This window comes from Xenopus laevis, chromosome 1S (genome assembly GCF_017654675.1).
Source record: "Xenopus laevis strain J_2021 chromosome 1S, Xenopus_laevis_v10.1, whole genome shotgun sequence".
In the NCBI taxonomy this organism is placed as follows: Eukaryota; Metazoa; Chordata; class Amphibia; order Anura; family Pipidae; genus Xenopus; species Xenopus laevis.
Genome location: NC_054372.1, coordinates 118,017,133 through 118,044,844, shown reverse-complemented (window position 1 = coordinate 118,044,844; position 27,712 = coordinate 118,017,133). Strand labels below are relative to the sequence as shown.

At 39.3% G+C, this 27,712-nt stretch overlaps 3 protein-coding genes across 4 annotated transcripts; all 3 read right to left on the bottom strand.

Annotated features, from left to right (window-relative positions):
• Positions 1 to 2,305: 2,305 nt before the first annotated feature.
• crygbl.2.S (crystallin gamma B like gene 2 S homeolog) lies at positions 2,306 to 13,109 on the bottom strand. Its single transcript, XM_018241635.2, has 3 exons — positions 13,004 to 13,109; positions 2,927 to 3,169; positions 2,306 to 2,652 (listed from the first exon to the last, which is right to left on the bottom strand). Exons 1-3 carry the CDS (start codon positions 13,010 to 13,012, stop codon positions 2,377 to 2,379), a joined length of 528 nt encoding a protein of 175 aa, XP_018097124.1. The 5' UTR covers positions 13,013 to 13,109; the 3' UTR covers positions 2,306 to 2,376.
• Positions 13,110 to 16,900: 3,791 nt separating this feature from the next.
• crygbl.3.S (crystallin gamma B like gene 3 S homeolog) lies at positions 16,901 to 19,205 on the bottom strand. Its single transcript, XM_018241629.2, has 3 exons — positions 19,101 to 19,205; positions 17,580 to 17,822; positions 16,901 to 17,242 (listed from the first exon to the last, which is right to left on the bottom strand). The coding sequence occupies exons 1-3, from the start codon at positions 19,107 to 19,109 to the stop codon at positions 16,967 to 16,969; spliced, it is 528 nt and encodes a 175-aa protein (XP_018097118.1). The 5' UTR covers positions 19,110 to 19,205; the 3' UTR covers positions 16,901 to 16,966.
• A 4,429-nt stretch (positions 19,206 to 23,634) lies between these two features.
• Positions 23,635 to 26,336, bottom strand: LOC121398707 (gamma-crystallin-3-like). Of its 2 annotated transcripts, none has more exons than XM_041577648.1 (3): positions 26,231 to 26,336; positions 24,196 to 24,438; positions 23,635 to 23,973 (listed from the first exon to the last, which is right to left on the bottom strand). In XM_041577648.1, exons 1-3 carry the CDS (start codon positions 26,237 to 26,239, stop codon positions 23,698 to 23,700), a joined length of 528 nt encoding a protein of 175 aa, XP_041433582.1. In that variant the 5' UTR covers positions 26,240 to 26,336; the 3' UTR covers positions 23,635 to 23,697. The 2 variants fall into 2 exon arrangements, with proteins under 2 accessions (XP_041433582.1, XP_041433581.1); XM_041577647.1 differs by lacking the exon at positions 26,231 to 26,336 and adding an exon at positions 25,954 to 25,983.
• Positions 26,337 to 27,712: the final 1,376 nt, after the last annotated feature.

Genomic DNA, 27,712 nt, shown 5'->3' with positions numbered 1-27,712 from the left:
ACTTGCCACATCTCCAACTCAGGAAATTAACATGGAAATAGAATTAACATGATACAACCTGCCTTTGACTTGATACCAAATATGTACCCCAGCATGCCTTCTATCCTTTCCTCTTAATTTCTTTTCTATCAATGCATTAGATCACTTATTAGTTGTTCCTGCTGCCACTGCTGAACTTGTGAGCTAATAACACATTTTCCGCATATGGATATCTACTCTGATCTGTTTTGTCTGCATCTTTCAAAGGTTAAATAGAAGAAATAAAGCCTTTAAAGATAAAAAGAACAGTCACCAAAGACTTACCAAGAAGTCTGTGATTGCATTTCTATTATTCCTAAAGATCATGCGGTAATTCTGAATTCTGTTCAATGTATTTATATAGAATATGGAAGAACTCATGAAATACCGTATAGTACTACTACACAGAGAGGTATGCTCAGAAGCTTAAATAAATAAACATGAGGTTTATGTTGGATGTTAAAACCAAACATTGCTCTAGGCCTACCAGTAAAACCTAAATGAAAATGTATGCACATCACTGTCCTGGGCTTCCAAAGAACAACCTAAATGCAAAGCTGGGTACACAGCAATATACTATAAATGAAGCCTTGATAGAGGAATAAATTGTAGCATAAACATTTTAATCCTAAAGCTAAAACTCAGGAAACAAATAGACTGTAGATATTATATATGGCAGAGCATTAGTCAAATACAAACCCCAAAAGCAACCTGAATGATTATTTGCATATTTAAATTTGAAAAAAAATATATAAATTATAAATCGTTATGTCTTTACTTTTAGTTAGTTTTGACAAAAAGTTACGATTAAGCACAAGTTTGAATCCTGCCAAAAAAAGTGCTGGGATTCATTAAATTTTAATTTAAATCCTGGATTTAATGTGATCTATTCCAATCTCTACACTGGCTTCTACTACCACAAAAAAATAAAATTGTAATGACCTTGACATTTAAAGCAGTCAACAACTCAGCAACTCTGTCCTCTGAATATATTTCCAGGTTCTCATCATGCTTTTCTACCAATCTTTTCCTCACATACAAGATATTGCTAGAGCCTCATCCATTTTGTCCACTGCTGTGAAATATTTTGCCTCTTTATTAGGGAAAATTTATATAGCTCTTTTCTCCAAGGGGACTTTAAGGTATTCTGTCATAATTTTATGGTGTAGTTTTTATTTCTTTATTACACTGTTTACACTGCAAATAATTCACTCTTCATATAATATATAAAATGTCATTCCTAACCCAACAAGTGTATTATTATTAGTTGTAATATTGGTGTGTAGGCAGCCATCTCAGGTCATTTTGCCTGGTCATGTGCTTTCCGAAAGAGCCAGTGCTGCACTATGGAACTGCTTTCTGGGCTATTGTTTCTCCTACTCAGGGGCTGCTCCAGGAGCTGCTACCATCTGAGTGGGTTATAGGGGGGCAGCATCGCTAGTGCAATAAGTGCCCTGCTCTTACACAATGTAACTGAAGGAGTCGCAGTGGGACATGGATTTTTACTGTTGAGTACTGTTATCTGTTTACTTTTCCATTGTTCTGCTTATGGGCTGCTTGGTAGGGGGTGATGTTATTCCAACAATGCAGCAGTAAAGAGTGACTGACGTTTATCAGATCGCAAGTCACATGACTGGGGGAACCTGGGGAACTGACAATATGTCTAGCCCCATCAAACTAGTCCTGTGCCAAAGAATGTAATGAGCAACATATAAACCAACGTGCCAAGTAATGCACCTAGTGGACTTGAGCCCTAACATGGAAAATAATTCCAATCAGAAATATATACAATATATACAATCACGCTTTCCTCTTCCTTTAATTCTGTTAATTTGCATGTTACTGACTATAGAATAATCTGGCCAATTAGGTTGCTGCGGCAAGGAAGTAGAAACTGCAAGACTGGCTATTACTGTATCCTGCACACCTGAGAAATGTGGCTCATGAATAGTCGGTATAGAAGGGGGTCTGAAAAGGGAGAAAACAAGGGGTTTATTTATCAAAACCCGAAAAGTTCAGAAAATGACTCCGACCAAATCTGCGTGGATTTCCCCCCCTATTTATCAGTAAATTGTTCTGAACATTTCTTTTGCATTGGGAACACAGCATTCCCCAGCGATATGTCACATAGCGAGCATGGGGTTTGTGCTCAATCAGCGGGAGCTAAGACCGCGAGGCCTCGGGGGGCCACGGCAGGAAATCCAGCCCTCCGTAGGGCTCAATCTCCAATGCCTTGCCCAGCTGCTAAGTACACTAAGGGGCTTATTTATTAACATACAAGACAAACTTTAACCAAGCTTACATTTTTATTCAAAATTAAATTTTTTCATAGTTGCAGTGTTATATTTTCCAGATTATTTAAACCATGTGATGAACTCTTCTGAAAGAACCAATTCTGGCGCTGGAGGCTCCCCAGTCACTGTATCTCCTGTATTCTCCAGGTCTCAGGTAGTACTGACGCCCCCTGTAGTTGGGTTCCTCATAGAACATCCAGTTGCCATCAAACACATTGCAGGAGTGAATGTCACGGAAACGGAATCGATCATATGTATTGGGGCAGTCCTCAAAGAACTCCATATTCTGCCCTTGGAAGTCTCCTCTTTCATAGATTCTCATTTTATATTGCCCTTGGTGCTTTAAACAAATGAAAACAGGTTTAATAACCCATTTATTGTACAAGCCATTGAACAATATTTACCATATTTACCAGGACAATATGATTTGCAATCAGTATTTAGAATAGAATCTGGCAACTACCATTTGATGATTCACTATGCTAATGTTACATTCTATATTACAATGGCTTAAGGGTCCCACTAAGAATAACCCACAGAAGGACTACAAAAGCAATAGTCATTTATAGTATTGGATTCTTATGTGGTTTCAAGAAAGCTTTAAAAACACTTACATAAGGACTCATGCGGCAGGACCTGATGGAGTCGTTGAAACCCATCCATCTCTGGAAGTCTGGGTATTCTCCTTTCCAGAGGTAATACTGGTGTCCCCTGTAACTGGGCTGCTCATACAGGATCCAGTTGCCACTCTCCACCCTTATGGAGTTGCAGCGATTGAAATAAGAGGACAGGTCAGAACAGTCTGAGTTACACTCATAACTGCGGCCCTGGAAGTTCTTGTCCTCATAGAAGAAGATCTGGAGGAAGGCAAAGTTTATTTAAAGATACATTGCAGCTAAAACGTCTGTGGGGAGAGAATATGCTGGCAGTTATCCCTGTATAAAACAATGTATGTGTATTATGTAAATTAAGTTGTTGGGAATTTGTAAATATGAAGTTTTTCTAAGATACTGGAAAATACTTTTATAGCACTACGATACTACAGTGCAATGTGATAACACAGCACAATGCATTTGTGACTTAATGGGGAACTGAACCCCCCCAATATGAAAATCTCCTACCCACTACCCTAGATAGTCCCCCCTCCCTGCTTCCCCCTATATAGATCGTTACCCCAAATGTATCGGTGCAGATTAAATGCAGCGGAGCTCATGGGCTCCGTCTTCCAGATTGTCTTATTCTGTAAGGGAGCGCCATATTGGCACATGCGCAGTTGGAGCGGCCTTCTAGTTCTAGCCAAAAGTGCCGGAAATCGCTGAAGGGAAGGAAAAGGACCCGAAGAAGACAGGAGATCCTGAAGATGGCACCCATGAGCTCTGCTTACTCTGCACCGATACATGAGCAAAGTGTTAGGGGCACTTTCAGGGGTAACAAACTATGCGCAGGGGGGAAAGCAGGTAGGGGGACTATCTAGGGTAGTAGGTAGGAGCTTTTCTTATTGGGGGGTTAGTTCTCCTTTTAGCTCAATAATGGCAAGTTAATAACTTTAACTAGTAGAGGATAGAAATTTGATAGTAAAATAAAGGCTTATAAGGGACTGAGGAGGGGGGGTGAGAGCATTAGTTGTAAAAATCTACTTTTGGGGGAAAATACACACTGAGGTTCTATCTTCAGCAAAAGTAAATATAAAATATTTAAAGGGATTCTTTCAAGATTTTAATTATGTTTTTGTTACTAATTTTTTAGTTGCAATATTGATATGTAGACAGCCATCTCAGGTCATTTTGCATGGTTATGAGCTTTCAGAATGAGTCAGCATCTGCTTTTAGATAGGCTATTGTTTCTCCTATGCAGTGTAACTGGAGGAATTACAGTAGGACTTGGATTTTTACTATTGAGTGCTATTCTCATTATATTTTCTCTCATTATAATATCTCTATTGGGGCATAGGAGCATTTCTAGCTGTGCAAGTGTCAGGGAACCCGACACGTTACAGGGGCTGCTACCGCCTGAGGCAGCAGCCCCAATGCCGCCCCCCCTCCTGCTCCGCTCTTCTAAGTCCAGCGTCGGAGCGGGTGGAGGAGGGGCCTCATTGCCAGTGCAGCGAGCACTATTGTGTTTTAAAAAACGGAAATTCGCCTCTTAAAGTTACCAGAAGTGGCTTTTTGCCACCCTTGGTAACTGGCCGCTCCGTGTTGCCTGAGGCAAGATTCTGACCTTGCCTCATGGCGGAGCGGCCCTGCAGGGAGCTGTCATCTGGATACCTTCCCATTGTTGATCTGATGGGCTGCTGTGAGGGGGAAGGGTGGGGGTAATATCACTTCAACTTGTATTGCAGTAGTAAAGAGTGACTGAAGTTTATCAGAGCACATGACTTAGTGCATCTGGGAAACTGACAATATGTCTAGCCCCATGTCAGATTTCAAAATGAAATATAAAAAAATCTGCTTGCTCTTTTGAAAAATGGATTTCAATGCAGAAGTCTGCTGGGGCAGCACTATTAAATAACTGGTGCATTTTTTAATACATGTGTTCCCATGACAGAATCTCTTTAAGATTAAGGGGCTAAATTACCCCAATTACTTAATTGTCAAAAATGTTTTGTGAATCTTTTAGGGTTCCCCTGTTTGATAAATCTGTCCCTGAAACTGAAAGGAGACCCCAGTGTCCTAAAATCTTGCAATTTAAAGAGACAGTAACATCAAAAAATAAAAGTGTTTTAAAGTAATGACAAAATAATATAGTGTTGGGGGGCGGTCCTTAGCCATGGTGGAGTCCGGACGCAGACTTTAAGAGCTCCTCCACTGGATCCCTGTTAACCCGACATTACGCTATTTGCTGAGCACATCACATTACTCCGGGTTACTCCTGATTAATGCCGAAGCATGGGTAAACGTGGAACCCGGGCACAACGTGCAACTATGTCACCTTTCCTGCACAAAACCCCTGGCAGAGGCAAACACGCGAAGTTCCAAGATGGCGGTGAGGACGCTGACGCATCTCACACTTCCCCGCGCATACCTGCCTCACCCACGCGATCAGTGAGTATGTCTCCGGCACTCACCCCAACTCAGACTTCCCCGCAAGGGTCCCCATCTGATCCCTCGCAACCGCCGGACGATCAGCCAGTAACGCCACAGATTTTAGCGGCCCAGCTAGCGACACTGCAGGACTCGTTGACTTCCACTATCACGCAGTCTGTGTCGGCGGCCGTGAATGCAGCACTAAAAGAGATCCAAAGGGATGTTAACGATCTGGGAGACCGCACAGATAAGTTGGAATCTTATACTGATGATATTGCTCAACGCCTGATGTATGTTGAGGAAGATAACGAAACTCTTAGAGGGGAAGTCTGTGATTTGCGCGACATGTGTGAGGACTTGGAGAACAGGTTGCGGCGACAGAACCTGCGATTTAGGGGGATTCCTGAGGAAGTCACCCCTTCCGAGATACCGGGCTACCTTGCTGATTTGTGTGCGTTCATATGCGCGACAACCCCAAGTGAATTATGGAGATTTGATAGGGCACATCGCTCTCTAGGCCCAAAACCCGCTGCATCGAAACCTCCACGTGATATCGTTGCCTGCTTTCATTATTATCAAGGGAAGGAAGCTATCCTGGCGAAAACGAGAGCTACCCGTGAATGGGCCTTCCGCTCCCATAAGGTCCAGATATTTCAAGATCTCTCTCCGATTACTCTGTCCAAACGGAGAGATTTGCGGCCTGTTACACAAACACTCAGAGACCACGGCATACCCTATCGCTGGGGATTCCCTTTCAAGCTGATTGTTGTACGCACGGGTCAGACCTATACGCTACACAACCCCCGGAATGGGGACAGATTTCTCAAGGCACTTGGACTATCTGCTCGAGACCCGCCTAAAGATCCCCCACAAAGGGAGCCCTCGCAACCGCTAGCGCCTCAATGGTCCACCGTTCGACAGAAAGCTTCACCGCCACGGCTGGCCCTCAGCCCTTCGCCTCCTCGCGATGGGTGAGTGGTGACTCGCATCCGCCTCATTGTTTCCAAGCTGGGTATATACCCTATTTTTCTACTTTATTGCCAGCAGCCACCTATTGGATCCAGGGATGGATAGGCCACTTTCCCATCCTGCCTTTTCTCTTTTTGGTCTGCACGACCCCTACGTGGATATTGATCCTCACCCCCCACCAGAGGTGCTTGTTTTGCTCCTCGTAAGCTCTTGACGTCTTGTCAGGGCTTTGTTCTCAATTTTTCTCTACAGGATAACCATCAGATTCGGTTCTACTCAAGGCAGAGATGACTGACATTTTTTCTTCATTTTTCCTTTTTTCCTTTTTTCTCTTTTTTCCTTTTTGTTTGTGGATTATTATGCTATTTTGGTTCAGATACTGGTACTTACACCTCTTATTTGGGAGCTTATTGTATATTTGCAAAGTTCATGTTCTTTTCATTCCTGATTGTCAGGGTACTTATAATGTGTTTCGGGGGTCTATGACATGTTGTGGGGGGATGTGGGAGTCTGGTCGCTTACTTTCCCTTTCCTTCCCTCCTCCAGGTCACCATCCAGATGAGCTTCACTTATCCTTCCAATATTATGGCTAAATTTATATCTATGAACGTCAAGGGCCTTAATAGTATCCATAAGAGGTATCTTGCCTTAAAAGAGCTCAAACACTCTCGGGCGGACATAGCTCTTATTCAGGAAACTCATTTTCATAAAGACAATCATAGCAAGCTTGCTTCCAAACTCTACCCAACTGCCTACTACTCCTCTGGTCCCTATAAAAGAGCAGGGGTTGCCATACTTATCCATAAGGATTGCCCCTTTCGAGTTGACCAGACTCTCACAGACCCCAATGGCCATTTTTTGATGCTCAAAGGAATGTATGCTAATGTGCAGTTATTGTTGGTCAATGTATACTCACCTAACAAACGGCAGATCAGCTTCCTGCGCAAACTCATCACTAAGTCCCAACAATTACACTCCGCATATGTGATAATAGGGGGTGATTTTAATTTGACATACTCTCAGGGGACTGATAGATCGGAACCCTCGCCAAACCAGATGGCCCATACCCTCTCTACTTCTTTTAGGCAGATTATGCGCCAATCTCAGTTCTTTGATGCTTGGCGAACTAAACACCCTCGTGATAAACAGTTTACATTCTATTCGCCCACTTATAAAACGCATTCACGCATTGACTACTTTTTTATATCCTACTCTTGCCTACACTTACCTTATGATTCAGACATTATGCCAATCACTTGGTCAGATCATGCTCCGATCACATTGACCATAGAACTGTTTAAATCCCCTCCCCGAGAGCCTCATTGGCGCCTCAATGAATCGCTCCTGCATGACAAAGACGTGTTTGCTAAGATTGAGGGTAATCTGAAGGAATATTTTGCTATTAATGAGGGCTCCGTGGCCTCCTTAACCACGCTATGGGAAGCTCATAAAGCCACTTTGCGGGGCCAGCTGATAGCACTGACAGCACACAAAAACAGGACAGCTAATGTTACCTATCTTACACTCCATAGGCAACTTAGAGACTTGGAAACACAATACAACCTGAATCAGAGTGACTTTTTACTGGCCCGAATTAGACACATACGTACAGAGCTAGCCGCCTTACGGCAAAAACAGGCTGAGAAGGCCATACTTTGGACGCGGCAGCGTTTCTATGAAAAGGCTGATAGACAGCATACTTTGCTTGCCAAAAAGTTGAGGGACCAACAGGTCCAATCTCGAATAACCTCTCTGATGACCCCTGCAGGCCATTTAACCTATGACCCTTACCAGATCGGTTCCCTGTTTTACGATTATTATCACAAACTTTACAATTTGTCCCCGACCTTGACTGACACCAGGCTACATTCTGAGTCTATTATTGGTTTTTTAGAGAATTTAGAGCTCCCAGGTCTTACAGAAGACGACTTAGGAATTCTAAATAAGGATATTACGATGGAGGAATTGTCAATCGCCCTTAAGACTATGCCGAGTGGCAAAACTCCGGGTCCAGATGGGTTGCCGTATAAATATTATCAATTATACCAACATATTCTTCTACCTTACCTGTTAAAGCTGTTTAATCTATACTTGCACGGCGAACCCATCCCTCCCTCTGTGCTATCCTCCTACTTGACACTGCTGCCCAAGGAAGGTAAAGACCCTACACTATGCTCCAACTACAGACCGATAGCCCTCCTGAACTCGGACTTGAAACTGTTCACTAAAATTCTTGCAAACAGTTTGGCCCCAATACTACCTAGGCTTATAAATAAGGACCAGGTGGGTTTCATTTTGGGGCGCCAAGCGGGTGACAACACTAGACGTACAGTAGACCTAATTGAAATACTTCAGAGACGTAAAGCTCCCTCGTTAGTTCTTAGCCTAGACGCCGAAAAGGCGTTCGATAGATTAGACTGGACTTACCTTTTTAAACTCTTGGAACACTTGAATTTCTCAGGCCCCTACCTGCATGCTCTTCGCAATCTCTATAGCACCCCATCCACCCATCTAAAACTTTCGGGTCAATCTGGTAAAGCGATCCCAATAAGGAATGGCACTAGGCAGGGGTGTCCTTTATCTCCCCTTCTCTATGCTCTTAGCATCGAACCTCTAGCGGCAGCCATTAGGTCACATCCTGACATAGGGGGGGTTTTAGTGGACTCTGTGCATTATAAGATAGCCCTATTTGCAGACGACGTCCTACTCACCATGACTAATCCACATGTTTCCCTTCCGAACCTCCACCTCGTCCTAGATGGCTATAGTAGGATCTCGGGTTACAAACTTAATATTAATAAAACGGAAGCTCTCCCACTCAACATACCACCCCAGGAACTTGCAGCATTGCAACTTAAATTCAATTACAAATGGAGGGTGGAATCCTTGACATATCTAGGGACCCAGATGGCAGCATCTCATGCTCAGTTATATAATCTGAATTTTAAACCGCTCATCCAGCAAACAAAGACCTCTCTCATGCGATGGACTAATTACTCTATTTCTTGGCTCGGCAGGATAGCCGCTCTAAAAATGTCGGTTTTACCCAAGTACCTTTACTTGTTTGAGACTCTGCCGGTTCCGATAGCTCCCAAAGTCTTTCGGGAACTACAAGCCTTGTTTCACAATTTTATATGGGCCCACCGGAGCCACAGAGTGGCTAAATCAGTGATGATGAGCCATACGAGCATGGGAGGTCTGGGGGTCCCCAATCTTCGACGATACTATGAAGCCTCGCAGTTGAGGCAACTTTTAGCATGGTCTCACCATTTTCCAACTACCACCTGGGGTCACATTGAAAATAGTATGGTGACGGATTATCATTTAAATGTTCTCATTTGGGACCTTGCCTTCTCTCTGCGGATTCCATCATCTATCCTTTCCGCCACCAGGCTTTCCTACTCTATATGGCTGAAGACCCGGCTTAAATACAAATTGGTCTCCGCTAAATCATTGGTAACAACCTTTTTGAACAATCCGATGTTTTCGCCTGGCACTGAGCCGTCGTTTTGTACCAGATGGTCTAGGTTACAGTTCTTTACGGTCAAAGACCTGCTCACTCCACTCGCTTATGGGATGTTGCCTTACCAAGTGATTAAGGAGAAGCACCCCCTAACGGATATAAAATTATTTGAATATTTCCAGGTACGGCATTTTTTGGCTCCCTATGTCGCATATCTCAAATCACATCCCCCCACGATGTTTGAGACTTTGGCACTTCCAGGCCTACCACAGAAAGGCCTCATCTCCAGGATCTACAATATATTGACTACTCCTCCAGACTTGGATCTGCCCAGACATAAGTACATGGAGAAATGGGATCGAGACCTCCCACACCCAGTCCAGCCTAAAGATTGGCCATTGATATGGAACAACGCTAAACGTATGGTCACTTGTGTGCGGCAGAAAGAACACATTTATAAAATTTTGACCTATTGGTACTATACCCCTGACAGGCTGCACAAATTATTTCCGAATATATCAGGTTGTATCCAAGGACAAACTTTGGTTTCCCCACAGTTCAGCACTTGCAGGTCCTCCTCCACCTGTTTGAGACGATCTCCAAGTACAGAAAATAAAGTGCTAGAATCCACAAATTATTTCCGCAACATTCGCCCCTATGCTGGAGGAACTGTGGGCTTCGGGGTACTATGCTTCATATCTTTTGGGATTGCCCAGTGATACAGCCGCTGTGGACTGAAATCTCTCAGCTCTTGAGCCGTATCTTCCATAGCCCATTTCCGATGGATCCTATTGTCTTATTACTGGGTAAACCTATATCACGATTTCGCAATTGTGGTCAAGCTTTGGTGAACCAAATACTGACCGCAACCCGTCTGGCCATTTCTTCACACTGGAAAGACCCTATGCCACCTACTTTGTCTGAGATAGTTTCCAGAATTAATGCTAACAGAACCTTTGAAGCTGGTATTGCCATGTTGTCTAACACTATGGAGCGGTTTATTAATATCTGGGACGTATGGGATTTGAGAGAGTTAGTCGTCAATGGGTCGCAAGGAATCCACCCCCCATCTGCCACTTAGTCATGAGAGGCCTGGTGGATCGTTCTTTGATTTGATTTTCTTTAGAGTAGATCTTTTCCTATTCTGATACAATCTACCCCAGGTTTAGGACATCAGCTTTGTTCGCTACTTGTCTTACATCTGCCTGCTCTGCCAATTGCCGTGCTGTATTAAGTTTCTCCCCTGGTGCTTTTTCATATATTTGTTTTCTTGTACCTGTATCTATTTCCACTGTTTCTACTGAACCACAGAAATGTTAAGCTGTACTGTTTATTATGATTTTGTAAAACCAATAAAAATCTAAGTTACAAAAAAAAAAATAATATAGTGTTGCCCTGCACTGGTAAAACTGCTGTGTTAGCTTAAGAAAAGAAATAGGGATGGGTGAATTTGACCCGTTTCGTTTCAACAAAAATTCGTCGCCGGAAAAATGTTGCGGACGCCCATTAAAGTCTATGGGCGTCCAAAAATTTTTGTCACGCGGCGAAATTGTTTTGTCACGCGGCGAAATTGTTTTGACACGCGTCTTTTTTTTTTTTTTGCCGCACAAAGCCATACAAGTCTATGGGCGTTATTTTTAAGCTGAAACAAGGGAAAAACATTCACCCATCCCTATTAAGAAACACTACTGATGTTTATATAAATAAGCTGCTGTGGGGGCAGCCATTCAAAGGAGAAAAGGCTCAGGTTACACAGCAGATAGCAAATAAGCTCTGTCTGTCTAATGGTGTTATCTGTTATCATCATCATCATCATTTATTTATATAGCGCTGTCAAGATACGCAGTGCTCCATTAGTTAACCTGTGCCATATAGCCGTTTTTCAATTTCCGCCATTGCTCCACAGCAGCTTGTTTATATGAACTATAGTAGTGTTTCTGAAGCAAACACATCAGTTTTACCAGTGCAGGGCAACACTACATGATATTTTCATTACTTTAAAACACTTACATTTTTGGTGTTACTGTTCCTTTAATATGAAGAAGTGGGTTTAGTTCTCTATATACACTGCTGGTGGAAAAATGTATCACAATAACTCTGCAAATGATGCCCATTAGGCCCTGACAATAAAATTGCTATTTTTACCTATATTTCTAGAAAGCTCTAAAAATTCATGTATGTATTAATGTATTAAGTGAAAAACCACAAACACCTTTACTACCAAACGTCGCCAAGTAAAAGTTGTTGAGATGCTATAAGGGTCATTTATCAACAGTGGGTAAATTTTCTCCTGGGCTGTAACCCATGGCAACCAATGAGATCATTACAGGTGTCTACAGGTGTCTTAATAAAGCTAAACACTGATTGGTTGCTATGGTTTGCACAGGTGCAAATCTGCCCAGTGTTTATAAGTGACCCCAAATGGGACCTTCACTGATCTTATTAGACTGTCTTTAATCAGATCAGACTTCTAGAGGTTTTAAGATTATTTTCCTCTGGGAATTGTCTGAAAAACTTGAATTTTTAGAGGTTTTTGAGGTATTTGCATTTTTTAGTACATTGTTCAGCACTTTTTTTCATTCATTTAGATCTTTTAATTAATTCAATAACATTTGTGGTTTTAGAGCTTCTGAGTTTAGTCGTGGTGTCAAAAACCACAAAAATTGGACCTTTTAGAAATAAGCCTCCAAGTGTACGTTTTGCTGAATAGGGATGTTTTGGGCACACAAGCAACCTCCTTATATCATACCATTTACTAAAAGGGGATATATTCTGAAACTTCTCCTGTGACTTTGCAAATTGTCTTTATTTTAATTCATGTTTTGGGTAGTATTTATTTTAATGTTTTTTCATTATATCCCAATGATATAAACTGCCGAGTGCAGAAAAGAAAGACATGGAAGTCTTTTTTGGTTGAGCCTATCGCAAAACAGGTTCAGGAGGCATTACAATGGGAATTTATATAATGAAAATAATCACCAATTCTCAGTAAGTCTACATTAATATGTAAATGTGGGCATTTTTCCCAAACACAGTAGGCTGGTTACGTGACAGGTGGGACTCACTTTTATCCCCTTTGAAATCTATGGAAAATGCAGGGATACTGAGTTTAAAGAAGGTTTTACATTAGAATAAAATTTGTTGAATTGCTTTGCTTCTTTTTGCTTGAATTGTATGGTTTGCACCCTGTACTCTTAAATAACAATGGCAGCATAAACATTAAACCCTTTACTTACCTTTCCCATTTTGACTGGATGGAAGTTTCAGCACAGCTATAGGGTGTGAAGATGCAGCCTTTATATATGTCCTGGATTGCTGCTGTCTGCATACACCCAGCCTAGAACATACAGTACATATTTGTCTAGTAAGGAAAATGTCAATAGCTTTTGTTGTGTATTGTTTTTTCTTGCTGTGCTGTGACATTTGTTTCTCTGTGATTACTGGCACCTACTGTATGTTCTATTGCTTTCACTGAATAGCTACCCGACATTCCCACTTCATTCACTTAAAGGCAAAAATACCCCTTGTTCATCATGAATTCAATAGTAGAGCTTGTGCTAAACATAAATCTTTTTCTATTGTTTTCATCAGGGAAAGGCTATGGTTTTGTCATTGTTATGAGCCAAACAGAGCAAACAGGGAAAAGGAAGCTACACTATGTATGATCTTTGTAAGGTAGTTTATTATTACCAGAGCACAGGCAAGCAGGAGTTCATTGTATGTGGGGGGGGGGGGGAGGGTTGCCTGTGCACTTGTAATCTGATTATCTACCTCAAATGAACCAAAAACTCACTAATTCAATTCAAAAACTGAAAATATTTTCATTTATCAAGTGAACAATTGCTAAATTTAGCATCCACTGCGCAACAATGTTTACTTGATAGCTGATCTGCAAGGTTGAATACAATGTATCACAATCAAAAAACAACTGAAGTGAGAGTTGTGTCCTGATAGCCTGAACACTTGCCCTACAACTCCCAGCAACCCAGTTCAGACCGCTATCAACAGTGCTGGTGATAGCTTAACACTAGACCCCTTCCCCATAGCTTAAAACATAACTTTTAATAACTTATTAGTTAAAAACCACACACACCCTTAGTGTGCCACACTTCCCACGACCAAACAAGACCCACTGCGTTAACTACGTCAGTGCTGGACTGTATCCTTAAAAACATTCAATAAAATTGCCCAGGAGGACGAGTGGATGGCCTCGTGCCAACTTGCAGCGTGACCAGATTCACCAAAGTGATCCTATTAGGTAAGTATACCCCAATCAGGACTGTAGGCTCTAGGCAAAATGGCAAAATGTAAGCAATTTTTCCAATATGAGTTTCTCAAATTTTTTAAATGAGTATATGTTTGTTTTTAAAATGTTTTTATTAGTTTACATGGACATTAGAAATGAAAAGCAGAATACATTTAAACATTTTAAATTTAGAGATACACATGCAAGTCTTTCAGAACGAGTAGGTAATCATAATATATATATATATATATATAATCGGGATTATATATTAGATCCACAAGAACAGCAATAGAATTAGTATATGTAGTACAGTATATACTACAGATGTAGGGGTTTAGGCCCTGTAGTTTTATCATCCTCACCCCACACTCCATTTTTGTTTAATACCTATGTATGCCACATTTAACAATCCTCAAAATGTATGATTAGCAATTTTCCTCATACGAAATTGAATTTAGTTGGACAAGCCCTATTAATTTAAGTCAGCTGGGCCAGAGGGAGTGTCCCATCAATTAGCTTCAAAGTAGGGGACACACACAGGTCTCATCCAGATCATAATTATAATTTTTATGGAATAAAATAATACATTTAGTTGAATCCTTTCCTTTAAACCCATGACTAGATTCTACATTCCCCCTAATAAGCACACTACTGGAGAGGTGGTTAACTGAGTTGATATTTTCTCTTTTATCCTCTTTATTAGTTTTTACCAATCTAGCCAATAATTAGCAGAAAAGACCATGCTATATGGTAATAGTCTTCTCTCATAGATGAAATCATTGAGAGCTGCCCTGATCCAATTGGACCAATTTTGATCAATCCAGACTTTTAGTACATCATTCAACATATTTTTCTGTTAATACTTTTTTTCAGATATTTAAATAAATTCCAAGGCATCCAATGTTTTAGATTCACACATCAATCTTGTCAGCACCTGTTTCTATAAAACAGTCAGTAATGGGTTAGGTCACACCATGTCCACATTCATCTGAATATCCACTAAACTGTTAATAGACTGTACCTCCAAAATAAATCTTTTTAAAAGCCTATAATTAATTAAGGGTTCTGGCCAGGCATCAGCAATGTTTCAGACCAACACCGGTCTTTTATCAAGCTACTTAATACTTTGACGGATATTCAAAGTTTTAGAGGAACAGAGTTTAAATGTGGTTTCAAAGACTTAAAAAAACACTAAAATTTAACCTTCAATACATAGGCCTCCACAAGATTTTGGCCCCTTAAATGTTTATAACAGTAGGGGGGATACATTAAGAACATAAAAAAAATCCTGCCCTGTTATTCCTGAGTTTTCTTTGTTTTAGCAAATCAATGAAAGGCTATTTGTTCTGGTAATTTTTTTCAGTTTATTAAGATTGTCCTGACATTATGAACCTTTCACAATCTATCCAGGGTTGGACTGACTCTTCTGTCCAATTTCATTGTGGCTGCCCCAGTTTTCCTCACTTGCACTGCAGCTCCACTGCCTGATTACAACCATGCCATCAGTAAGTCACCAGCTGGCTGCACCATGTTTGTGGTGGGACTCTGGAAGAGGCACAAAAGGGAGGAGTGCTTATATAGTTGGTTCCTAGAATACACACTGGCTGCAAACCTAACCCCAGACAATGCTGCCTTCTAATCTGACTTTAATTACAAGCAGTCAGCATGGACAATGTCTGGTGTGCAAACTTGTACAAAACAGTCTGGGGTAGGTTGTCGTGGCATGGGTTAATTGTCCATTGTCCATTTCTGCAGTGATCTTATTAGCAGGTCTGGGGTTAGTGGTGTATTCACTGGCCACTTCTGCAGTGATCACAATGGCATGCCTGGGCATTACTTGAGTACTCATTTCCATTTCTGCATTTTGGCTATGTGCAGTGCAGTTTTGGGGAGCAGTTTTTGCTTAGGCCCCATACTTTGTAAAGATGACCCTGTTCATCTGTGTACATAGTGTAGGGTGTGCTGTGGAACTTGCCAGTGGAAGGGTACAGCAGAAGCTGCTCTTATGTGTTTGGTTATGTTCTTTGGCGGGCCCCAGAAACCCCAATATGACTTATTGCCAAAGTCTATTTTTTTTTTTACTAATCTGGCTCATTTGTCAAAGCATTTCCCAACTTTTTTTCCGATAAGTTTTCTTCAGCTTTGTGCAGTCAAAAAAATGTTTTATTCTATGGGCCAGGTCTGTTCTAAATTCTATTAGTCCTTCCAGGTAAAAAGCCATGAACCAATATTTATATATATTATATATTTTGGCTTCCTAACATACAGGGGCCCGTTTACTTAGCTCGAGTGAAGGAATAGAAGAAAAAATACTTCGACCATCGAATAGGCTACTTTGACCTTCGAATCGAACGATTCGAATTAAAAATCGTTCGACTATTTGACCATTCGATAGTCAAAGTACTGTCTCTTTAAAAAATACTTTGACCCCCTAGTTCGCCACCTAAAACCTACCGGGGCCAATGTTAGCCTATGGGGAAGGTCCCCATAGGCTTCCTAACAATTTTCTGATCGAAGGAAAATCCTTCGATCGATGGATTAAAATCCTTCAAATTGTTTGATTCAAAGGATTTAATCAATTGTTAGATCGTAGTAATAGTGCTAAATCCTTCGACTTCGATATTTTGATTCAAAGGATTCCTTCAATTGTTAGATCGTAGTAATAGTGCTAAATCCTTCGACTTCGATATTCAAAGTCGAAGGATTTACATTCGGCAGTCGAATATCAAGGGTTCATCAACCCTCGATATTAGACCCTATGTAAATCTGCCCCATAGTTGAAAGTCAGTTAACTAGGAATCTTGCAAGATAAATGTCCTGAATCAGGTGGGAAACTAAAAATATACATTTGTAAGAAAAAGTAATTTAAGTACGACATTGCTAAATGAACTTTTGGCATTGTTTTGTTTATTTAAATTTAAACATATTTCAAATGTTATGTGTGAAAAATGAATTAAACCATGTGATGAACTCTTCTGAAAGAACCAATTCTAGCGCTGGAGGCTCCCCAGTCACTGTATCTCCTGTATTCTCCAGGTCTCAGGTAGTACTGACGCCCCCTGTAGTTGGGTTCCTCATAGAACATCCAGTTGCCATCAAACACATTGCAGGAGTGAATGTCACGGAAACGGAATCGATCATATGTATTGGGGCAGTCCTCAAAGAACTCCATATTCTGCCCTTGGAAGTCTCCTCTCTCGTAGATTCTCATTTTATATTGCCCCTGGTGCTTTAAACAAATGAAAACAGGTTAAATTACCCATTTATTGTAGAATAAACAGCCATTGAACTATATTTACCATACATTTTTTAAATTTTTTTCTAGCATTTTTATGGCTTGTACTCAATATCAGTGTCAGGACAATATGATTTGCAATCAGTAGTTAGGATAGAATTTGGCAGTGACCATGTTGCTTCACTGTTGATTCACTATACTAATGTTACATTCTATATTACAATGGCTTAAGGGTCCCACTAAGAATAACCAATAGAAGCACTACAAAAGCAATAGTCATTTATAGTATTGGATACTTATGTGGTTCCAAAAAAGCTTTAAAAACACTTACATAAGGACTCATGCGGCAGGACCTGATGGAGTCGTTGAAACCCATCCATCTCTGGAAGTCTGGGTATTCTCCTTTCCAGAGGTAATACTGGTGTCCCCTGTAACTGGGCTGCTCATACAGGATCCAGTTGCCACTCTCCACCCTGATGGAGTTGCAGCGATTGAAATAAGAGGACAGGTCAGAACAGTCTGAGTTACACTCATAGCTGCGGCCTTGGAAGTTCTTGTCCTCGTAGAAGAAGATCTAAAGGAAGGCAAAGTATATTTAAAGATTCATTGTAGATAAAACATCTGTGGGGAGTAAATATGCTGGCAGTTATCCCTGTATAAAACAATGTATGTGTATTATATATATTATTTTGTTGGAAATTTATAAATATGAAGTGTTACTGGCATATACTTTTATAGAGCCATTATACTACAGTGCAATGTGATAACACAGCAAAATGCATTTGTTCTAATTTATGTTTCTGGTAGTATTTATTTTAACTGTTTTTTTACTTTACCTCTTTCTGGTTGAGCCTTTGGCAAAACAGGTTCAGGAGGCATTACAATGAGAATTTATCATTCTTGATGAAAATCAATAGCAAATGACACAGATCCCTATGAAATCGCCACTAAATTACATATTTACATAGTGAGTTTTACACTAGAATAACATGTTTTGAATTGCTTTGCTCTTTTATACATTCTGTAATCTTAAGCAACAATGGCAGCTTAACGTTACCATTTTGCGTCATATCCATCTTTTAGTATCTTTTTTACAATGCGCAGTACTGCAAAAAAAAACCTTTAAAAAACATTTTACCTCCAAAAAAAATATTATATATGAGCAGCAAAGAGATCCTCTCTCTTCACAGGCTAGGCTGAAATGAGGGTTGGGCATGTCACCTCATTCTCCCATAGGAAATCATCATACCATTGATTGACAAGAAGTACTCTCTTAGGTCCCAATCTTCACCCCATTAGATACAGTATCATTTGTTGTTCATCTTATTTTAGTAACCCTTCAGTCTCCTTTATTTTCTTCACTATTTGCTATTTCACTGTTCCCCTTTCCTTCCCATATTCTGCTAACTGCAATGTCCACACACTGCTGTTCCTTTTTAGCTCCCAGCCCCACCCTGAAGTCAGACATGGCAGCCATGGTACAACTAGTTAATAAATCATTGGTGGTCAGATTGGCTAAATATCCGGCTGACTTCTGCTCCTTAAAAAAACTTTGAACCCATTTTGAACCCTCTGTAACTGCCTCTGCTTAACCTGCTGTAATAAAACACTTTTGACTGCAAGTCGTATATTTTTCTCAATCTGGGTCGGCGGCTCCATGGGCAATAGTGAGGAGGGAAAGAATGGAAGTAAAAGAAAGGGGCAGGACCCAGGCACTTCTCAGTGTTTTTAAGAAAAAATACATCCCAAAGGTTTGCCAAATATAGTGCTACCTTCAATATTTATCAATATATTATGAATTTCAACAATGTACGTAATTACTGTATATGTCCCCTTTAAACCTTTTACTTACCTTTCCCATTTTGACTGGATGGAAGTTTCAGCACAGCTATAGGGTGTGAAGATGAAGCCTTTATATATGTCCTGGATTGCTGCTGTCTGCATACACCCAGCCTAGAACATACAGTACATATTTGTCTAGTAAGGAAAATGTCAATAGCTTTTGTTGTGTATTGTTTTTTCTTGCTGTGCTGTGGCAGTTGTTTCTCTGTGATTACTGGCACCTACTGTATGTTCTATTGCTTTCACTGAATAGCTACCCGACATTCCCACTTCATTCATTAAAGGCAAAAATACCCCTTGTTCAACATGAGTTCAATAGTAGGGCTTATGCTAAACATACAATTAAATAAACAGGGCAGAAGGGAAAATTAAGTTACTCCATGTATGGTCCTAATTATTACACAGAGCACAGGCAAGCAAGAATTCATTATGGGGGGGGGGAATTGGCTGTGCACCAGTAATCTGATTATGTACCTCAAATTATCCAAAAATTCAGAGTTTCAAATTGCAAATAAGTCAAATGTAAAAATGTTGCATCTGACAAATTCATCTAGAAGTCAGTGAGAATTGTTCTAGACAAAATGTAAGCATTTTTTTCAATAGTATATTAGTACTATGTAGTGTATGCTACAGTAGCTCAGATGCAGGTGCATGGGTCCCTGCAGTTTGTTTAATTTTTGTTTTGTTTACTTTATTTTTATTCTATTTTTCATAAGCAATAATGCAACAGAGATGTTTTTAACAATGTTTCCCTTATAGTTATGCAAACAATTCAAAAAGTATATAATATCATTTATTTTGCATACTTTTACTTAATCATGTATGTCACAGTTAACAATCCTAAAAATGTATGTCCCCCAAATGAACTGAATTAAGTCGGACAAGCTCTATTAATTTAAGTCAGCTGGGCCAGAGGGAGTGTCCTATCAATTAGCATAGTCCAGCTCTTTAAAGTAGGGGTTATAGGTCTTGTCCAGATCATAATTATATTTTCTCATGGAATAAAATAATACATTTTACATTGGAATCCTTTCATTTAAAGGGATTGTTCACCTTTAAATTCACTTTTAGTATGATGTAGAAGTGATGAGACAATTTGTAATTGGTTTTCATTTTTTATATCGTTTTTGAGTTATTTAGCTTTTAATTCAGCAAATCTTTGGTTTGCTAGTTTATCTGGCTGCTAGGATCCAAATTACCCTAGCAACCATGTATTGATTTGACTAAGAGAATGGAATGCGAATAGGACAGGGCCTGAATAGAAATATGAGTAATAAAAAGTAACAATAACAATACATTTTAAGCCTTACAGAACATTTCTTTTTAGATGGGGTCAGTGACCCCCATTTGAAAGCTGGAGAAAGGCAGAAGAAGAAGGCAAATAATATGAAAACTATAAAAAAAAAAATGAAGGCCAGTTGTAAAGTTGCTTAGAATTAGCCATTCTATAAAATACTAAAAGTTGAACCACCCCTTAATACCATGATTAAATTCTCCACCGGCTCCAACAAGTATACTACCGATGAGAGTAATGAGTTGATGTTTTCACTTTTATCTTCTTTATTACTTTTCACCAATCTAGCCAATAGCAGAAAAGACCATGCCATATGATATAGTCTGCTCCCTTTTGCTTTCGACTTGGACATACAATGCATCATTTTTGGTAGAAAATAGCTATAACTTGGGTTATAGTAATATTGATGAAAGGATTTTAGACTTTTGAATTGATGAAGATTTCATTACATGGAGCTTGTAGTTACAGGAACTCCTGGATCCCTTTGTCAAAAGGTACTTCCTGTGTGGCAAGTACAGATGAGTATAATGTAGATCATAGGTGGAGGGGGATTTTTTGTTTGGGTCGGCTGATGTTACATCTAGTTTCTTCACCAGTGATTTTCCACTGGCGGAAAAGCACTGGCAAAAGTTGTAATCCACTTTCTAATTTTCACATTCAATTTGTATTTTTTTTTTGTTGCAATATTGGTGTGTAGGCAGCCACCTCGGGTCATTTTGCCTGGTTATTTGCTTTCAGAAAGAGCCAGTACTGCACTATGTAACTGCTTTCTGACAGTGTAACTGAAGGAGTCACAATGGGACATTGATTTCTACTATTGAGTGCTATTCTTATATCTACCAGGGAGCTGTTATCTGGTTACCTTCCCATTGTTCTCCTGATGGGTTGCTGGGAGGGGGGGGAGAAGAGAGGAGTGATATCACTCACAAAAAATGGCTGAAGTTTATCGGAGCAAAGTCACATGAATGGGGCACCTGGGAAACTGACAATATTTCTAGACCCATGTCAGATTTCAAAATTAAATATAAAAAAATCTGTTTGCTCTTTTAAAAAATGGATTTCTGTGCAGAAGTCTGCTGGAGCAGCACTATTAACTGGTGCATTTTCAAAAAACCTGTTTTCTCGTGACAGTATACCTTTACCTCACAGCTTAAACGAAATTTTCAATTTTATTTGCAAAGTTGTTAGAACATATAAAACATGGCCCTAAAACTCCCAGAAATGTGTTCAAAGGTTGACAATTTTTGTAGAATGAACATGGTAATGAGGAGGTATAACCATAAAATGGGCAGGTCAAAATTTTTTGCTGCAATTGAAATTGGTTTTAATTTTTTGTGGTGTTTTAAGTCATTTATATTTTTATTCAGCAGCTCTCCTGTTTGCTGTATTGCAATCCGATGCACTGATCAGCAAACTATGAACTGATTTGAAAAGGAATATGAATAGGAGAAGCCTGAATGGAAAGATAAGTAATAAAAAGTAGCAATAACAATACATGTGTAGGCAGCCTTACAGAGCATTTGTTTTTAGATGGGGTCATTTGAAAGATGGAAAGAGTCAGAAGAAAAAATGTACAAAAGGTTAATTTAAAGGTGAAACACCCCTTTAAGACAGCACTCCAGTAAGATAGAATGGCATATGCTATTTGCTAGGCAGCTAAGGATACAAGTCATTAGCCCCTTAAAAACAGTCACCAATATCCAGTCACAATGGCTCCATTAAACTGTTCAGGGAGCTTCATCAGCGCACCCAATGGCATGAAACAAGCCAGGAGAGAGTGGCCGTCTCTCTCTATATATAATTTTTATATTTTGAAGTTATTCCCGAGTTTTCTTTGTTTCAGTAAATTAATCAAAGGCTTCTTTTGTTTTCAATTTACAAAGATTTTCCCAACGTTATGAACCTTTTACAATTGATCCAGGGCTGGACTGGCTCCTCTGTCTAATTTCATTGTGGCTGCCCACATTAATAACATAAAATAAAATTTGGCTTAGCTAATTAATCAAAATCTATCTATCTTGGTAAAATATTGCATATTTCATGTATTTGTATTATTTTTTTTAAATCTATAAAGATCTTCCTGACATTATGAACCTTTCACAACTTATATAGGGTTGGACTGGCTCCTCTGTCTAATTTTATTGTGGCTGCCCCACATAGATAGTTTTCCTTATATGTTTATAACAGTAGGGGGGTTACATTAATAATATGAATGTTAATATTATTAATATTAATAATAGTGGCCGTCTCTCTCTATATATAATTTTTATATTTTGAAGTTATTCCTGAGTTTTCTTTGTTTCAGTAAATTAATCAAAGGTTACTTTTGTTTTCAATTTATAAAGATTTTCCCAACGTTATGAACCTTTTACAATTGATCCAGGGCTGGACTGGCTTCTCTGTCTAATTTCATCGTGACTGCCCCACATTAATAACATAAAATGAAAATTGTCTCAGCAAATTAATCAAAGCTATCTGTCTTGTTTAAACATTGCATAATTCATGTATTTTTATTTATTTATTTTTAATCTATAAAGATCTTCCTGACGTTATAAACCTTTCACAACTTATCTAGGGTTGGACGGGCTCCTCTGTCCAATTCCATTGTTGCTGCTCCACATAAATATTCATTGACCACTTCTGCAGTGATTATAATGGCATGCCTGGACATTACTTGAGTGCCATTTTCCATTTATGCAGTGATTTCTGGCATAATATTTTTGCAAAGGGCTATGTGATGAGCAGTTTTTGGGACCTCAAGCTTTTTGCCTTAGGCCCCATATTTTGAAGAGATGACCCTGTTCATCTGTGTACATAATGTAGGGTGGGCAGTGGAAGGGTACAGCTGAAGCTGAACTTATATGTTTGGTCAATCCCCAGGGTTATGTTCTTTGGTGGGCACCAGAAACCCCAATGTGAATCTGACCTTATCTCCAGAGTCTATATTTTTTTACCAATCTGGCTCATTTGTCAAAGCATTTCCCCACTTTTTTTCACAAAGTTTTCTTTAGCTTTGTGCAGCCAAAAAACTTTTATTCTATGGGCCAGGTCTGTTCTAAATTCTATTAGTCGTTCCAGGTAAAAATTCATGAGCCATTATTTATATATATTATATATTTTGGCTTCCTAACATATAGTTGAAAGTCAGTTATCTAGAAACCTTGCAAGATAAATGACCTGAATCTGGTGGGAAACTAAAAATATACATTTGTAAGAAAATGTAATTTAAGTACGACATTGCTAAATGAACTTTTGGCATTATTATGTTTATTCAAATGTAAACATATTTCAAATGTCATGTGTGAAAAATGAATTAAAACATGTGATGAACTCTTCTGAAAGAACCAATTCTAGCGCTGGAGGCTCCCCAGTCACTGTATCTCCTGTATTCTCCAGGTCTCAGGTAGTACTGACGCCCCCTGTAGTTGGGTTCCTCATAGAACATCCAGTAGCCATCAAACACATTGCAGGAGTGAATGTCACGGAAACGGAATCGATCATATGTATTGGGGCAGTCCTCAAAGAACTCCATATTCTGCCCTTGGAAGTCTCCTCTTTCATAGATTCTCATTTCATATTGCCCTTGGTGCTTGAAACAAATGAAAACAGGTTTAATGACTTATTTATTGTACAAGAAACAGCCATTGAACAATATTTACCATATATTTTTTACATTTAGGGTTTTTTTCTAGCTGTGCATTTGGATGGGTTGTACTCGATATTAGTGTCAGCACAGAAGCACTACAAAAGCAATAGTCATTTATAGTATTGGATACTTATGTGGTTCCAAGAAAGCTTTAAAAACACTTACATAGGGACTCATGCGGCAGGACCTGATGGAGTCGTTGAAACCCATCCATCTCTGGAAGTCTGGGTATTCTCCTTTCCAGAGGTAATACTGGTGTCCCCTGTAACTGGGCTGCTCATACAGGATCCAGTTGCCACTCTCCACCCTGATGGAGTTGCAGCGATTGAAATAAGAGGACAGGTCAGAACAGTCTGAGTTACACTCATAGCTGCGGCCTTGGAAGTTCTTGTCCTCGTAGAAGAAAATCTGAAGGAAGGCAAAGTGTATTTAAAGATTCATATGCATATAAAACGTCTGTGGGGAGTAAATATGCTGGCAGTTATCCCTGTATAAAACAATGTATGTGTAATATATATATTATTTTGTTGGAAATTTATAAATATGAAGTGTTACTGGAATATACTTTTATAGAGCCATTATACTACAGTGCAATGTGATAACACAGCAAAATGCATTTGTTCTAATTTATGTTTCTATTAGTATTTATTTTAACTGTTTTTTTGCTTTACTTCTTTCTGGTTGAGCCTTTGGCAAAACAGGTTTAGGAGGCATTACAATGAGAATTTGTCATTCATGATGAAAATCAATAGCAAATGACACAGATCCCTATGAAATCGCCACTAAATTACATATTTACATAGTGAGTTTTACACTAGAATAAAATGTAGGGATGCACCGAATCCACTATTTTGGATTCGGCCGAACCCCCGAATCCTTCGTGAAAGATTCGGCCGAATACCGAACCGAATCCGAACCCTAATTTGCATATGCAAATTAGGGGTTGAAAGGGGAAAATATTTTTTACTTCCTTGTTTTGTGACAAAAAGTCACGCGATTTCCCTCCCCGCCCCTAATTTGCATATGCAAATTAGGATTCGGATTCGGTTCGGCCGGGCAGAAGGATTCGGCCGAATCCGAATCCTGCTGAAAAAGGCCGAATCCTGGCCGAATCCCGAACCGAATCCTGGATTCGGTGCATCCCTAATAAAATGTGTTGAATTGCTTTGCTCTTTTATACATTCTGTAATCTTAAGCAACAATGGCAGCCTGTAACGTTACAGGACACATTTTGCATCATATCCATCTTTTAGTATGATGTTCCCCCTTCATTACAATGCACAGTACTGCAAAAAAAAAAAAAGATTTTACCTCCAAAAAAATATCATTATATATGAGCAGCAAAGAGATCCTCTCTCTTCACAGGCTAGGCTGAAATGAGGGTTGGGCATGTCACCTCATTCTCCCACAGGAAATCATCGTACCATTGATTGACAAGCAGTACTCTCTTAGGTCCCAATCTTCACACCATTAGATATCATTCGTTTTTCATCTTATTTTAGTAGCCCATATTCTGCTAACTGCAATATCCACACACTACTGTTCCTTTTTGGCTCCCAGCCCCACCCTGTGTCAGACATGGCAGCCACTGTGCAACTAGTTAATAAATCATTGGTGGTCAGATTGGCTAAATATCCAGCTGACTTCTGCTCCTTAAAAAAACTTTGAACCCATTTTGAACCCTCTGTAACTGCTTTTGCTTAACCTGCTGTAATAAAACACTTTTTACTGCAAGTCGGATCTCGTGTTTTTTTAAATACATAGTTGTGTGATTTAGATTTAGTAGAGTGTGAGATCCAAGCGACTGTCAAAAGTGTTGTATTATTGGCAGGCTTAGCAGGCAAGAATTGGCACACAGAAAGATAACCTCCTGATCCACTGTTTCTTTCATGGGACAGGCTCATTCTTAGTTCCGTGACTTACCTCATTGAAGAGCATCTCCCACATCTGCTCACCACATCAAAGCTCAAAGCACAGCTTTTTCTCAATCGGGGCTGGTGGCTCCACAGGCAATAGTGAGGAGGGCAAGAACGGAAGTAATTGAAAGGGGCAGGACCCAGGCACTTCTCAGTGTTTTAAAGAAAAAATACATCCCAAAGGTTTGCCAAATATAGCACTACCCTCAATATTTATCAATATATTATGTATTTCAACAATGTACATAATTACTGTATATGTCCCCCTTAAACCCTTTACTTACTTTTCCCATTTTGACTGGATGGAAGTTTCAGCACAGCTATAGGGTGTGAAGATGAAGCCTTTATATATGTCCTGGATTGCTGCTGTCTGCATACACCCAGCCTAGAACATACAGTACATATTTGTCTAGTAAGGAAAATGTCAATAGCTTTTGTTGTGTTTTGTTTTTTCTTGCTGTGCTGTGACAGTTGTTTCTCTGTGATTACTGATACCTATGTTCTATTGATTTCACTGAATAGCTACCCGACGATTCCACTTCATTCACGTAAAGGCAAAAATACTCCTTTTTCCACATGAGTTCAATAGTAGGGCTTGTGCTGAACATACAATTTTTCTATTGTTTTCATAAGGAAAAAGTTTTGTCATTTTTGGGAGATAAACAGGGCAGACAGGGAAAATTAAGTTACTCCATGTATGGTCCTTGCAAGGTAGATAATTATTACACAGAGCACAGGCAAGCACGAGTTCATTATGGGGGGGGGGATTGGCTGTGCACCAGTAATCTGATTATGTCTCTCAAATGATCCAAAAATTCAGAGTTTCAGATGGCAAATAAGTCAAATGTAAAAATGTTGCATCTGACAAATTCATCTAGAAGTCAGTGAGAATTGTTCTACACAAAATGTAAGCAATTTTTCCAGTAGTATACTAGTACTATGTAGTGTATGCTACAGTAGCTCAGATGCAGGTGCATGGGTCCCTGCAGACAGTTTGTTTCATTTAATTTTTCTTTTGTTTACTTTATTTTTATTCTATTTTTCATAAGCAATAATGCAACAGAGATGTTTTAACAATGTTTCCCTTATAGTTATGCAAACAATTCAAAAAGTATACAATATCATTTACTTTGCATACTTTTACTTAATCGTGTATGTCACAGATAACAATCCTAAAAATGTGTGTCCCCCAAATGAACTGAATTTAGTTGGACAAGCTCTATTAATTTAAGTCAACTGGGCCAGAGGGAGTGTCCTATCAATTAGCATAGTCCAGCTCTTTAGTAGGGGATATAGGTCTTGTCCAGATCATAATTATATTTTTTTATGGAATAAAATAATACATTTTTCATTGGAATCCTTTCATTTAAAGGCATTGTTCACCTTTAAATTCACTTTTAGTATGATGTATAAGTGATGAGACAATTTGTAATTGGTTTTCATTTTTATATAGTTTTTGAGTTATTTAGCTTTTTATTCAGTTATTTTCTGGTTTGATATTTTATCTGGCTGCTAGGATCCAAATTACTCTAGCAACTATGTATTGATTTGAGTAAGAGGAGAGGCCTGAATAGAAATAGGAGTAATAAAAAGTAACAATAACAATACATTTGTAGCCTTACAGAATATTTGTTTTTAGATGGGGTCAGTGACTCCCATTTGAAAGCTGGAGAAGGGGAGAAGAAGAAGGCAAATAATATGAAAACTATAAAAAAGAAAAAATGAAGGCCAGTTGTAAAGTTGCTTAGAATTAGCCACTCTATAAC

Excerpts from the sequence above, each read along its gene's own strand:
- crygbl.2.S (XM_018241635.2), bottom strand. Across the intron at positions 2,653-2,926 it reads CCTGCCGCATGAGTCCTTAT|CACCAAGGGCAATATAAAAT; the intron begins GTAAGTGTTTTT and ends ATTTGTTTAAAG.
- LOC121398707 (XM_041577647.1), bottom strand. The coding sequence starts at position 25,977 with ATGTGGGAGATGCTCTTCAATGAG. Across the intron at positions 24,439-25,953 it reads GGGAGATGCTCTTCAATGAG|ATTTTCTTCTACGAGGACAA; the intron begins GTAAGTCACGGA and ends GCCTTCCTTCAG. Across the intron at positions 23,974-24,195 it reads CCTGCCGCATGAGTCCCTAT|CACCAAGGGCAATATGAAAT; the intron begins GTAAGTGTTTTT and ends ATTTGTTTCAAG.
- crygbl.3.S (XM_018241629.2), bottom strand. Across the intron at positions 17,243-17,579 it reads CCTGCCGCATGAGTCCTTAT|CACCAGGGGCAATATAAAAT; the intron begins GTAAGTGTTTTT and ends ATTTGTTTAAAG.